The sequence below is a fragment of the Carassius auratus genome, chromosome 30 (assembly GCF_003368295.1).
Source record: "Carassius auratus strain Wakin chromosome 30, ASM336829v1, whole genome shotgun sequence".
NCBI classification, from domain to species: domain Eukaryota; kingdom Metazoa; phylum Chordata; class Actinopteri; order Cypriniformes; family Cyprinidae; genus Carassius; species Carassius auratus.
In genome coordinates this window covers 12,727,081-12,742,599 of record NC_039272.1, presented here as the reverse complement: position 1 = coordinate 12,742,599, position 15,519 = coordinate 12,727,081, and the positions used below count along the sequence as shown (strand labels likewise).

Here is a 15,519-nt window from a genome sequence, read left to right as displayed (position 1 = left end):
CTATCCAGTATTAAACTAAAAAAACTAGAAACGTTCTGAGCACACTGATGAGCAATCTTAGAGGAAACACATGGACATGGGAAGGTTTGCCGCAAACGACGCAACTGCACACAGAGGTCTCAGAACATACTGTACATAGTGGGATTGAATGAAGGACCATGACATGAGGTGCTTCACAGGGTTACTCTTCTATCACCAAATACTTTTACTGTCATGAAGCAAGAGAAATGCCACACAAGGACAGGATGGGGGCTGAAATGACTCATACTTTCACTGATCCGTGGGGATGCATGGAGAAGGGCAGGGAATCTGACACAGGGCTTGAGTGACAAATGACAATGACCACCTGTCACAATGAGTTACCTTAATGAGGGCTGGAGTTTAAAAGAGGGCCGGAACGGCCAAGAGTCCCTGCAGCAGAGAGAGACAGAGAGTGGAGGAAAGGGAGGACAGTGTCAGCGTTTTCATTTGAAGTAAAGCGGCAGGAACCAGGTCATTATAGGGGTTCCTGTGAGTTATTGCTGGTCAAAATGCCAGATATATTAATAGGGAACATTAGACTGCATTTAAATCATGCAATAAAATCAGTTTATTAAAATGGTACTCCTCAGATAATCATATAAAACTGCAGTCAGAGATTTGCATTTACGTCTAGTCCAGTCAGAGACCGACAGCATTAGCATCAACAACTGAAGAGAGACGGATGTGCCCAGACGCTTAGGAAAACTCATCAAATGCCAAGCATATTTGTCCAGAGACAGCGTTTAACCCTTGTATTTGACAAACATCAACAGGAAATATTATCAACTAACTCCAGTCTGGGCTTTATGAGCATATGAATAGTTACGCACAGACAACCTGCGCTCTGTGGCTTCAGAATGGAAGCATTTTTTAAGGTGTTGGAGGCCAGAAAATATTGCTGAAATGTAATAATGTGCTGCCATATTTTCATCACAGCCAAAAAATGTGTAATGACTTGGGACATTTCTTTTTGCAAGCTTTGCAGCAGGGACTATTCAGTGATGTGTGTAGCATTATACCATGTCCTGACCAGTTACTTTTACACAAAATGTGGCACTATGCAAACAAACTGAAAATCATATAAAAAACATAGTTCATGTTTAATATACAGCTGTACAGTGGCAGCCGGTGTTATCCAGCACAAAGAAGTTAATAGGCTGACAAAATGTGAAATTGTGGCTGATAAGATATTTATTTTGATGTTACAGTCAATAAATTATAAATTAAAGATATTTAAATTGTGTACTAGTGAATTATTTTGATGAAATGTATATACTGTACATGTATACACATAAATACACACATATACATAAATATGTATGTATTAGATAGATAGATAGATAGATAGATAGATAGATAGATAGATAGATAGATAGATAGATAGATAGATCATTTAAAAATAAAAAAGGTTAATATTTTAAAATAATTAACTTGAGTTCACACTGTACTGCAGAAAAGCAAGTAAGCAGTAAGTAGAAAAGAGCATGGAAAATTAAATAAACAGTACTGTATAGTTGTTAGAAAGAAGTAATTCTTATATTGTGCTTGGTTATTAAAGTGGCAAAATTCTGAGAAAATGAATATGTAAGAGAGATGTAGAAAATGTAATCTTCATGAGATTCACAATGCCATCACAGAGAAACGACTGCAGTCACCTGAGAGTGTATGAATGCCTCAGAAAGGGAAGGAGAGTGTGTGTTGGCGATGTACAGTAAGTTTGTTTAGATGAAAAAGGTTATTAACGTGCAGGAGGTAGTGTATTCAACCTGACACTGAATTATGGATGACATGCAAATGTGCACTCCTGACAGGAGATTTAAAGGGACAGAGGGATTTTCTAAATTCTGATGATAACATTCTACCAACTGGGGGCGCTGCTGCTTTTTATTCATTCAATCAAAAACACTAACTCAGAGGGAACAAGTGCTGAAAAATGGCTTATGAGAAAATTATAAAGGTAAATGATAATACAACCAACTGCCTCTTGGAAACGGAGGTGATCTGCTGAGTCACCGTATTGATCCATCTTGTTACCCAAGAGATTTCACTTTTGTCAACAGACCGGCCACTTAAAACAAGCATGTCCATTTGTTTACAGATCAAATCAAATAGACCTTTCAGTTTTGATTGTACGAATAATAACTGCATAAGGCACATCTGTAAAAACACCATAAGCCATCGCAGAGAGATTTCAGCCCTGCATTAAAATATACACTGGTCTATATGGGATACATACAGAGATAACCAGACTGTCTGTATTGATCCAGGGCATTCAGAAGACCGAGAGCAACCCTCTGGTGATTCTGACAGGCATCACACAGAGAGGAAGAGTGAGAGAACATTCTGTTGTCCTTGAACAAACCCCCTCTAATGTGGGAAAAGCAGCAGAGTGGGGACAGAAATGACTTCTCTTTTGTCAGTGTAGTGGGCAACTACATTAACAGCAAAATGCCTCTGAGAATAACTGTCACAGGAGGGATGCTGTAAACATCCAGCACGATTCAAAGAAACTGAATTACTGCTGTAACTTTTTTTGTGAGTTTTTAAATTAATTATAAATTAAATTAACTATAAACACACAGACACGTTTTAAATTCATTGATTTATACAAGATTTTTAATTATAATTTTAAATGTGTACATTTTTTATATTTACAAAATTTTTATATTTAAGAAAAAAAAACAAAAAAAACAATATATATATATATATATATATATATATATATATATATATATATATATATATATATATATAGTCATTTTTAGTTGTATAGACACACAAAAAAATGATGTATATAATTTATAACGCAGAGGGCAAGGCTAGAGTTGACCACCACACTCAACTGCTGCTTCTGTTTTTTTTTTCTTGACAAGAACATCAGTTATATGAGATGCTGTCAGGCCATATGTCAGTAAAAACTAAATTTCCTGTCCTGTTAGTCATTATCCTCTGCTCATAGTGCACTGTAACCTGTATCATTTCATAATGAAGCACGGCTTAAATTATGAACATGCGTCTCAGATCCGCATCATGTTCAGCAGCGGCAGCTCTTTTAACGTAATAGCAACAAAAATAACTTAATAGCCCGGGTGCTGAGATGTCTGTTTATTTAAAGAACGAAAGAAAAAAAGAGGAAATCAATCACTTTTGTAGCTTTAAGGATTTATCTGTATTTAATGTAGAATTAAGTGTTTGATAACTGTATCAAATTTCTGTATATTTCCTACTTGCTGAATAGCACAGGTAAATAAGACATTTATTATAATGGGTTTATGTGTTATATATATATAGGAAAAAGGATTAAAATACAATGCCACAACTCATTTTCCTCAAGTCTTATCTCAACTAGAAAATATCTGAAAAACATATAAAAGATTGAATCTGAAATCTAAATGATTGATAAGGGAGTCAGCCGTGTCCTCAGTGTAGTGCGGAGGAGAAAGTTCTAGACAGGGAAATTGTGAAAACATCAAGTCCTGGAGCTTTCAATGCTAGTGCAAGAGGGAAAAAAACGACTGAATCATGCTACTATGGAAACGTATGTTGGCAGCAGGAGAAGTAATGGGTGACTATTAGCAAACCTTCCTGTTCAAATAGATAGACATGACGTCTGAAATATCATGCTGCGACCTTGAATGTGAGAGCAAAAAAAGCAAAGAATGAAAGAGATGCAATGCTGAAAAGATTTCAGCCTCTTACAAAGGCCTTGTGAGGAAAAGGAAAGTCATTTAGATTTGTCAAGGTATAGAAATATGCTATCTTGCTGGTCATCGGTTGCTATAGTTTGTCAGTTTGGAACACTTACATGAGCAGACTGCCGGGTGCAGACATGGATCTCTCTTCTCTCCTGCTGGGACACTCGAATGGATTCCCAAAAGAACGCTTCCTTAACATGGCTTTGACCAAAATCTACAGTGTCAACAACAAGATATCAATTACTTTACATATCAAAGAATAAAGATCAGGGCATACAAATACAAAACATTAATGGAAAAACAGCAGTGTGCTAATGTGATGGTGAGAAGGACTAAATCCATGAAAATAATCGAGGAAACACTGACGGTTCAAGAAGCAGGGTCAGTTTGACATGGTTAGGTTTCAGTTGTTTGGCTGAGGTCAAGTGTGTCTTAACCTTCTTATTCATTCACTCGTTGACAGCAGAACAAAGTCTTAAAAACATCTGGTCAAGGCATGTGGCCTCTGTGTGTTTATGTTCATGTAACTACTGTTCAGTAGCTCATGTGTTTAATACACAGGTGCCCTTGTGCCTGCTCTGTTTCACTTACCACAGCAGACAGACTGGGGACAAACTTGACTGAATTCTGCACCTCTTCTTCGGTGACCTCCACTACAGTACAGTGCTCCTCTTCTAAAGGCAAAGGGTCAGTGCCATCCTGAGTCACCCAGGGGTCCACCTGAAGATAGACACACATACATATGTAACGCATGTCAACCTATCATTCCATCCATCCGTTAATGTAGTCTTCCATTCAATCATCCATTCGCTTAGCCATCAACTGTCCTTCTATTCATCGTTTCATCCACTGATGCTTTAAATATTCCATCCTCCATCCATCTGTCCATAGATCAATCCATTCGTCCATTCATCTAATGTTTCATGTCCAGCCATCATCTATTCATTCATCTGTTCGTAGATCAGTTTTTACATATTTTCTTTCATCCATCCAATGTTTTAGACATTCAGTCTTCATCTATCCTTAAATATATCCAACCATCAAAAAATTTTCAATTCATCTAACATTCTGTCCATCCTTTCATCAATTCCTCAATAATTCCATTAAACCATTCATCCATGCATCTGTCCATAGATGAGTCCTACATCCATCCATCCATCTATTGTGTCATCCATTCAGCCATAATCTATCATTCCATTCAACTATACATTTGTCCATTTATCTTTTTTATTTATCTGTCTGTAGATCTATCCACAAATTTTTTTTACCATCCATCCATCGGGCCATTCTTCTAACTTTCAATCATTCATTCCTCCATAAATCCATCAAACCATTCATCCACACCTTCACCCATCCATCCATCCATCCATCCATCCATCATCTGTCCTTCCATTCATCTTATCTATTGGTCTGTATATCCATCTGTCCACACATTTTTTCAATTATTGGTCCATTCATCTCATTCATTCATTCCAACAGAAATCCATAAAACCATTCATCCACACTTACATTCATTGATCATCCATCCATCCATCCATAGATCAGTCCATACATCCATTCATCCATCCAGCCATCATCTAGCCTTCCATTCATCTATCCATCAGTCTGTAGATCTGCCCACACATTTTTTCTTCCATCCATCCATCCATTCATCCATCCATCCATCACGCCATCATCTGTCCTTCCATCCATCCATCCATCCATCACGCCATCATCTGTCCTTCCATCCATCCATCCATCCATCACGCCATCATCTGTCCTTCCATCCATTCATCCATTGGTCAATCCATCTAACCTTCTATCCTTCCATTCCATTCATCTGCTCATCCATCACTCCTTTTATTTATCCATCCTTTCAAATATCTGTAGATTATTCCACATATCCATTCGTCTATCCACCCATCCCACCAGAAAATCATTAAAAAATAAAAATATATATTTGTCCTAAAAACAAAGTTAGTCTGAAGGATATGAGAGTAGAGCTGTTGAGTGAATGTAGGCCGTGCAGCTCTGATTAAAGTGTGCTCTGGGGATCGCTGCTTTTATGGAACATTTTCTGGGTAATGACATGCAGGCAGGAGTCTCTGATGGCCGAATGTGTGTGTGCTAATTATTCACACTCTGTCACACTGAGACAGCAGATGGAAGTTTCCAGAACTGAACCAAAATCTCTGTCCATGGGGATTAGCTGATGTGTTCCTGTCCAAACACCAAGTCTGCTAGATGGTGCAGAAGCTATCAGAGATACTGTGTCATATTTTAACACTATCCTTGGATGTGGCTCAGGAATGGTCTTTGATAGAAACTGCTGCTTTGAGAGCGCTGACTAATGAGACACTCTAGAGAATATTCTTTGGACATTTCTTTTTGAGATACTGACTATAACTTTAATTTTAAGTGATGTTGCATTTTATCTCTCTGGTATGCATCAAGGAAAATTTATGCAATTTTTAAAGGAAAAACATTAATTAATCATCCAACCAAATCAAAAAGTCAAAATCTTTGAAACTCTGTATTTTTCAATACAGATCTGTGAAGATGGTGAAAGGGGTTCCTTGCCTCTCTCAATTTCTAAAGTGTTCCTTTTGTGTCTTATGTAGACTTACTTTGATCTCAGGAATAGGGATCCTGGTGTCTGGGTTTTTGTCCAGCATTCGTGAGACCAGATTCTTCAGCCCCTCACTGATAGCTGGCCTGAGATATCACAGAAACACAGAGCAAATAGCTGAAGTAGTAAAACAAAACCAAAACATCTGACTGTACAGCTAAACAATGACAGCATGCTTTTACAAGAGCTGACACACTGCAGACATAGAAACAGCTTCAAAAAACACACTGACTGTCACACAGCTTCTGTAACAAGGAGGGCAGACGGATATATTTAATGCTGTTATAAAATAGCACATAGAACAGTAGAATAAAATGGTATTTTACAGTAAAGTAGAAAAACCAGTACAGAAGCGGAGAGTATTGTTGTCCGTTTTCCTAGTTTAGCTATCTATACATCCTTAAAACAAGACAGATGCTTATATTATCACTTGAATTAGTCTTACTCTGTTGAATACAGTATATCTCTTTTTTCACCATTCCCTTCATTTATTTTCTTGTTTTAAGCATAGACTTAAAATTAAGTGATGTTTATGCTTTTTAAAAATTAAACAAGAGAGTGTAACAGTACATTTATAGTAGAGTTACAGTAGAGTTTTAATGCTGCAGTCCAAAGGTTTTGCCTTTTTGTCGCCATTTCTGTTTGAAACCTGTAATTGCAGTTATTTGTGGAATTATCTTCTTCACATGGGTTGTTCATCGGCACGGCTCCTCAGCGCGAATAAATCTAATGATTTGAGGAGTATGTGGTGGCTGTCAGTCATACTGTTATACTTTTTTATCAAATTGTTCATGTTGACAACATCAGCATTGCATGAATGTATGTATGTAGTGTTTATAAGCGTTATCTGTAGATTTCAATTTCTGTACGGTCTAATATCTAATTGTAATACCATACCACTGGAAACCCATGGTCATGTTGATATTCAGAATTGGATTCAAAATGATGACACTGTGAACAGTTAGTTCAGTCACTGAGAACACTGCGGCATGACATTAGGGAACAGAGTGTGTGTTAGAGAGAGACGCTCTTTCATTAGTTGACTTCTTGTCCAAACACATACACCAGATGACATGCATTTGGATGGCCTCTGGCCTTCCACACACAGAAGGCAGACTTCATTTACATATTCATACAGACCTGCAGGACAATACGCAAATATCATACTAAACTGACATGCATCAATAGTGCATTTAGCTCACATTGCCATACACTCAAACATCTATGACATTTCCTCTCTCTGTATTTGTTAATAGCAGATGCGTCGTAAACAGCAAGGGCCGACTTACGTCTCCGGGAACTCCACCGGCTTACTCTTGATCTTATTGTGAAGTGCCAGTATGTACTCATCAATAAATGGGCACTGGAGGACAAGGAAGAAAAACACAGTAGGAGAGAGAGATAGAGAGGGGGGGAGATGGATGAGTGATCAAAATCATCCATCACAGAAATGTCACTGCAGTAGCACACTGTCCCATCCATCGATCATTCTGATAGATAATCCCACAATGAAGAATTACTGCTATCCCTCTGATCATATCAACACATGAGCAAACTCACCTTCCCATAAACAAAACAGTAGAGGGTCACTCCCATAGCCCACACATCCAGAGCCTGAAAAAAACACAACTTCTGTTTTAGTGTTCCAGGGGAGTTCTGGACCTTTGAGATATTGAGATGAACAGGATTCATTAAAGGGACAGTTCACCCAAAATTTCCATTCTGCTCAAAAGTGAGGGGTTCATACATTTTGTTTTTTAAAGAAAGTTATATTTTTATTCAGCAAATACACATTCAATTGATCAAAAGTGACAGCAAAGGATTAAAAAAAAAGCTTATTTAAAAAAAGAGAGAGAGAAGTATTTTAAACAAGTGCACTTCTTATCAAAAAGCCATAAAAATGTTTTCAACATTGCCAATAGGCACCAAATCAACATATCAGAATGAGTTCTGAAAAATCAAGTGACAGCTTTGCCATCAAATAAATTACTTTGATTTTAATAATTGTATCTTACACAATATTACAATTTTAATATTACGGTTTTAAATGAATTTTGATCAAATACTTTTTAAAAATCTTCTCGACCCAAAACTTTGGAACATCAGTATAGCTCTATGACATGTTCATGAGAGAAATCGCAAAGTCCCATGCAAAAACACTAGTCCATGTGACATCAGTGGTTCAACTGCAATTTTATGAAGCTATGAGAATACTTTTTGTGCATTCCTCTGCTTGTAAACAAAGTGCAGCGCATGCCGTTCAGAACATTTTTGTCATTTTTGCACACAGAAAGTAGCTTAATAAAATTACGGTTGAACCACTGATGTCACAAGGACTATTTTAACAATGTACTTTCTAGGTTTCTGGGCCTAGGAACATTTCAGTTGCATTGCTGTCTGTGGAGGGTCAGAAAGCTCTCAGATTTCATCAAAAATATCTTAATTTGTGTTACGAATTAGCATTCCTGTCTGATAAAATTCTAATTTTTGGGTGAACTATCCCTTTAAGCTATTTTATAAAGCCTAATCAGCCTGAATGATTGGCCTATCACAACACATATTAGCAAAATGATCCCAGACACACATTACCTTTCCACTAAAGCTCTTGCGGTTGTCCGACAGCGTCTCTGGGGCCATGAAGGCAGGAGTACCAGCAGTGCTGGAGAGCAAGGCATCATTACCCTCGAACTGGTTACTAACCCCAAAATCTGCAATCTTGACATGTCCGTCATCTCCCAGTAATAAATTAGATGGTTTGATATCTCTGTGAACAATCTTCTGATAGTGCACTGAGCAAAAAGAAAGAGAATAAGAGATGTAATGAAATACATCAAAAAGAATGATAAAAATGAGCCGTCTCAAAAGGGAGTTTGCTGACAATTAGCTTTAAATCTCGGAATTTTATCAGACTTATCAAAAGAAATGTTATATTTAAACCAAAACATTTTACATCTATTCATGTGAGGATCAATCTTATTTTTTCAACACCAGAATAATGTATGTTTCATCAGTGACTAACTGTGATCACTTAGCCTAGCATGAAATCTGAACAAAAATTTAAATATGAACAAAATACGTAATACACAACCATACTTATACTGTAAAAGTTACTTAATTTTGAACCAAAATGCCAGTTTTAACCTGCTTTTTGCTTGTTTAATAATATAAAAGTTTAATAATGTTACAAAGTTAAGCACAGCCAGTGAAGAGGAGATACAAAATGAAGTGTGTCTGACAGCAGTAGCTCTCGGCTTAACTAAGGACCCACAGACAGGTTCAAGAAGGTCCCCCTGGGCCGTGCACACAGAAGATGAATTTGATTGGTTAATAGATGCCTTCCTGTCTCAAGTGGTCAATCAAAGATAACCTGCCGGCCACTTATCATCTTTCAGTCATCTGCCATTACTGGTTATATGTGACAAGAGCCACATCTCAGACATCTTTAGATGGTAATGAAAAAAGAAAATCCATTAACGAACAAAGACATGTGTTCAAAGTATTAGCAGGTTATTGCATATAATTATTTCATCAAAGTCAGCAAGCAAGGTGAATGTGACACATGGAGTACACCACAGTTCATGCAAGATGTCTCTCAAGCAGTGTACATAACACCCCCCCCCCCCCCCCCCCCGAAAAACACACATCTTTTAGATTACTATTAATTAATTCTATTGACATGGATGGCTCCCTGAGGTCACTAGCGTTGTGCTAATGAAGAGAAGGGAATATGGCCACATACTCTGATTACAGTCCGCAAATTACCAACACACACACACACACAAAGGAGTTCATTGTTAACACAGACTGATTTGTGGCGAATCATGCAAATGGCCTGTTGCCATCCAGACGGTTGCCACAGCGAGTGTTGCCTGGTTAGTAAGATTCAAACGAACGCATGTAAGCTTAGTTTCCACTCGATGAGCAGAACAGACACTTGGCAATCAACTCAGCCTAAATCACTCTTTGTTTGAGCGATTATCTTGTTTAAAGGCTCAATACAACTTCAGCTGTCGACTGTTGATCACCATAAAGTTATTTAGACTTGTTTTTCAAAAGAGCAAAAAGAAAGTCAACATGACACTTACAACGGAACTGAATTGAGCCAGTTTTAAAGGATTTAAAAGAAATGTACAAATTTGCATTGAGTTGGTTAAATATTTTTTTTTGTACTTTTTTAAAAGGTATTTGATATAGCTTCACACTAAAACCATGTTAACACACATACATGTTGTTCCTTTGTAAATACTGTTACTAAAAGTGAAAATTAAAGGGATAGTTCACCTAAAAATAAACATTCAGTCATTTACTTATCCACATCTTTCTTTGATTCTTCTCCAGAACACAAAACATCATATTCTGGGTGTTTTTTTTTTGCCTACACAGTGGAAGACAATGGGGACCAAATGTCTGGTTACCAACAATCTTAAGAATATCTACTTTTGTGTTCCACTTAAGAAAGAAAGTCATACAGATTTAGAAAGACATGAGGGTGAATGAACAGAACATTCATTTTTGGGTGAACTATCTATTTAATTTTTGTGGTAACCTTATGCAACGAATGTTGTCGACTGAGCTTAACAGAATATTCTTTTAAACGCCAGACTGTTTAGTGACAGTAATCTTTCAACATAAAATCGAATTTCTTCTGACAGATGAGAGAAAATAAGAGCGGCCTTTAGAAATAGCACAGTCTTGCTTTCATCAAGAAACGATGACCTCCCCCACACACAGATACATGAGCGCATTGCCACATTCGCTCACTTCATTAGCCTAACAGGATGCCATGATGCGTTAGAACAACAAACACAGAGCTTTATCTTGAGACAGAACTCTCTTGGGTCTTTATTTTTACAGAAGTAATGATTAATGTCAGGCGCTCATCAGCAGGAGTTTGATCACTCTTATCTACTGGGAATTATTTAACTTCGAATGCTCTGTTACAAAATGCGTGTCAAGACGGTCTCCTAAAAACTACAAATGGAACCCAGTGAGGTCAACCCGGCAATTAAAAAAAAGTTTTTTAAAATGAAGGAAATGACTCACAGTACTCGATGCCAAGAACAATGTCTCTGAAGTAGTGGCGGGCCTGGTCCTCACTGAACGGACTGTCGCTGGGGACCTCCATCACAGGGCTGGAGACCAATAGAGGCACGTTAATGTAAGTTAACTGATAAAGTGCTAATAAAAGACAGTAACTGAGACAGTAACAGACAACAATGATTCAGGAAGACAAATACTGAATGAAATGATAGTTAGAGAGATCAAAACTTCTGATACAATACACTGTCTAAAATGTCCTCTTGATTTGGCTTTAACATGAAACAACCCTAGTGAAAAAAATAAAATATATACTAAAAAGTATTTGAAATACCTATCTGCCAGGCTAAGTATACTACAAATACAAGTACCTATTTATGTACTAAAAAATATCCTGTAATTGGAAAATATCCTGTAAAAGAATCCAAAATCCTAAAAATAAATAGTTCCACAATGACTAAAGATCACACACTATTGCGTCTTTGTTGCTAAGAGATGCGTGACAAATGAGAATAACACATATTCTAAAATTGGCTCAAAATATCAAACAGGCTTGATATCGTCTGACTTAATGGAATCATAGTCTAATGCTAAAACACTGGAATCTGTAGCCATTATATTTTTCTACGAAAAATCTAACTTTCGCCAACTAGCATGAACCGCTCCAGACTATAAATCAGCGCTAAAGTCATGTAGTGTATTCCAGCCTTTAGTGACCTATTTAAATCAACAGAATTCCAAATGTTTGACATACAGTAATGTTTGTCAAAAAAGACATACGTATAAAACGCCGCACTGGGAAAGTTGTGCAAGAGAACAAAGGATGCTGGGAAACTACAGGACTGCACACACAGTGGATAGAATCCTTCAAAATGAACTGTGCCTGTGAGATTTACATAAAAACCAATCACAAAAACCACTTAGCACAAAACAGGGCCCTCAAAGGCCATTTCATTCATTACCCACAGGCAGTGAATCACGATTGAGCAGAAAGGCCAAACATATTCAGCCAGGTCTAGTGAATATAGACAGTTCTGTAATTATGCAAAGTAAGTTCTAATCTGCTCTTTTCAAGGCAGAAGCCCACAAACAACATTTCGCTCCAAAACAAAGCTGGGCCACTTGGCCAAAACTCATATTCAAATGAAGTAAAATGTCACAATTGAAAAAAAAGGTCTTATAATAAACTGGAAGACTGCTGCCATTTAAATGAGCTTTTCGTGAATTTAGAAGCGCAGAGAAAGCAAAAGAATAAATAAAAACTACAAGGAATACTGAAAAGATTAACAATGCAATTGTTTTTATGCAGTGAGTCTATTTAGTTACAAAAAACAAAAGAACTGATTTAGAAAAAGAAGTGAATAAGAGACTGAGTGAGAAAGTGAGAACATAAGTACTTAATTAATCCCTTTGGAACAAGGGAAGGAAACGAGAAACTGTGTCAGATCTAAGTGATGACAGATATGCAAGACGAGACAGTCGATGAAGATGGGAAGAAGTGATTAATGAAACGATAGAGGCTGGAAGAAAGCGTGGCGAAAGCATCAATTATGCACAAAAGAGGTTGAAGTGGACACACAGATACTCACCCCTTCTGCATCAGCTCAAACACTGTGAAAGATCAGAAAGAGAGTCATTAAACAAAAACCAGGGTGAAAAGACATTCTGTTACTGACAAATCCATTTCTCAGAGCCTTTTATGAAATGTAATGTTCTTATTCTATGTCATATCCTCAAATGACCCAGCTCTTTTTCACACATATGCATGATGTGTGCTTTTATTCGCACCATTGCACCATCAGCACAAACACCTTATATTCATTCCTACAGTGAGTCAGAGCAGCCAACTAAATTTATCATGTATGTTTATCCATGTAAGACACGCTTATTCTACAGATTCTAACTTCAGCCCATTATGAAGACACAGTTTGATCTGTTTTAAACATGAATAGCAATGGAGGAAACAACTGAATACTGCAACCAATGAGCAGATGTTTACAAGAAAGGGGTAAGCATGGATGATGTGTAAAAGGGATGTGAAACAATATTAATGTTGAGGATTATAATACTAATACAATACTAAAATTATTTTTTAAATACTTTTTTATAAAAGCCTCTTATATTATTATACAGTAAAAAAAAAAAAAGTTTTTTTCTTCAAAATATTACTACAATTTAAAATGTTTTGTATTTCAATGTATTTTAAAAAGGAATTTACTCCTATGATGGCAATGTTTAAATTTCAGCATCATTACTCCAGTCTTCAGTCACATGATCATCAAATCAGAATTAATTCTAATATGCTGATTTGGTACTCATGAAACATGAACTGTCACTTTTGTTAAGTTTTAATGCATTCTTGATTTTTTACATTCATACATAAACACAAATATACTGTGTATATGTGTGTGTGTGTGTGTCTATATATATATATATATATATATATATATATATATCATTTGCTGAGTCTATTACACATTTTACCATTTTACAACCAAATATATATTAAAAAAAGAGCATACCCATGTGAAGGCTGTCCTCCGCTGGATCATCCAACACCTGGAATAGAAACTTTATTAAAAACACCACCTGCTACAGGCACTGTATGACACACTGTCTAGGTTTCTGTGTCTAGGAAAATATGTAACACCCATACAGGTCCAGAGCAAATCTGACTTTAGTTTATCCGTTTTTAATTTGATTTTCTTCATTTCATTTCATTTTCTGAGAGACAATATTTTAAAAGACCATGACTGATTATTTCCTAGAAAGCTGTGCGTGTAAATATGAAGGTAAAAAAATACAAATGCTGAAACTTATGTCACTCTACACCACTGCTTGTTGGAAAAAAGATGCTTGTTTCTGGACAAGCTAGATGGAAAAGCAACACTTAATTTAACACACAAACAAAACAAAACAAAGCCAAGCTACTGGCGCAGCACCGCTGATGAGATTCAATAAGAATCAGGTGCTTCATCCTTTACTGCCAGCAGAACACCAGTTCTGTATTGCTCCTAATGGCCTCACACTCCTAACTTAAGACTATACTTGGACTGACAGAAGGAGAGCCCAGGTGATTGGAGTGTAGGTGGTTCCTCTGCCTCACTTTCTAAGTTTCCTTTAAATATTTTTCATGCTCGGATTCAATTTCTATCTCGCACGCACTCTCTCACCCCTCTTTTCTAATTCTGCTGATGTACGTGGGTGCTGCTGTGATTGAAGAGCACTCAGACGGAACCACAGGGGGAGAGAAGGAAAGGCGCTTCTCTTCTTCAGCCAGCATCCCTCCATTCTGGCTTCCTTTTCTTTATCCTGTGATCGATCGCACTTCTCTCCACATCCCATTCTCAGGAGCATTAAGGGTGCATCTTTTCAACAGATTTACTCCTAGCTGATTTTCGGCGTTGCTATTATTTTGTCCCCTCTTTGGCACAAATTACATAATGATACATGACTAGTCTGAAATATAGCTCGGTTATTGAGCTGTTAGGGTACTTGAGTTCACTTCCTTCCAAATATCATCTCTCTGTGTTTTCATTATTTTATTATGTATTTTTTTCTTCATTTATTTTACTTTTTTACACCTGGCTTTTCCTGAGACCCAGACAAAAAAAATTAAGCAGAAATATGGTGTAGACTAAATTTCTTTCAAGTGGTTGTTCATTAATCTAATAACAAGACATTTAGAAGGAAGAAGGTTCAATTGTGTTTTCGTTTTGAAGAATATTCAGAAGGCAAGTTTGTTTGTTCATTCAGTCATTGAGAAGAACGTTTATTCAGTATAAAGGAAGAAAGAAAATCAAACAATTGAAAAGGATTCTTCGTTTCTTTGTTGTAAAGGATGGAAGGAAGTTTGATTGTTTGAAAGGTTTCTTCAGACGGAAATAAAAAGTATTTGTTCATAACAACTACAACAATATAACATTTTTTTTTTTTATAAGGAGCTGTTTTTGTTTTATACAGTATGCTGCTAAGAAAACACCATAGAAGATGGGTAATGAATAGCTCCATCATTGTTCAATGTAAAAAAAACAAAAACATACTTTGTTAGTTTTAATAAATAAAAACATTTTTTAAAAATCAAGGAAATTTATCTGCCAATTTTTTCTTTTTGCTGTATCTAAAACGTACCGAACCGTACCGTGACACCAGTGAATC

The 15,519-nt window shown here is 36.7% G+C and overlaps 1 protein-coding gene across 2 annotated transcripts in view; it reads right to left on the bottom strand.

Annotated features, from left to right (window-relative positions):
• LOC113049254 (calcium/calmodulin-dependent protein kinase kinase 1-like) overlaps positions 1-15,519 on the bottom strand; it is a 35,077-nt gene that overhangs the window by 4,069 nt on the left and 15,489 nt on the right. The window contains exons 6-15 of one of the 2 annotated variants that reach the window (XM_026211432.1): positions 13,884-13,920; positions 12,951-12,972; positions 11,368-11,456; positions 8,914-9,113; positions 7,885-7,938; positions 7,614-7,687; positions 6,323-6,410; positions 4,308-4,436; positions 3,827-3,930; positions 364-411 (exon numbers count right to left, since the gene is read on the bottom strand). In XM_026211432.1, coding sequence (XP_026067217.1) covers positions 364-411; positions 3,827-3,930; positions 4,308-4,436; positions 6,323-6,410; positions 7,614-7,687; positions 7,885-7,938; positions 8,914-9,113; positions 11,368-11,456; positions 12,951-12,972; positions 13,884-13,920 — 845 coding nt within the window. The remainder of the gene's footprint in view (positions 1-363; positions 412-3,826; positions 3,931-4,307; positions 4,437-6,322; positions 6,411-7,613; positions 7,688-7,884; positions 7,939-8,913; positions 9,114-11,367; positions 11,457-12,950; positions 12,973-13,883; positions 13,921-15,519) is intronic. The other variant, XM_026211433.1, reaches the window with a different exon arrangement.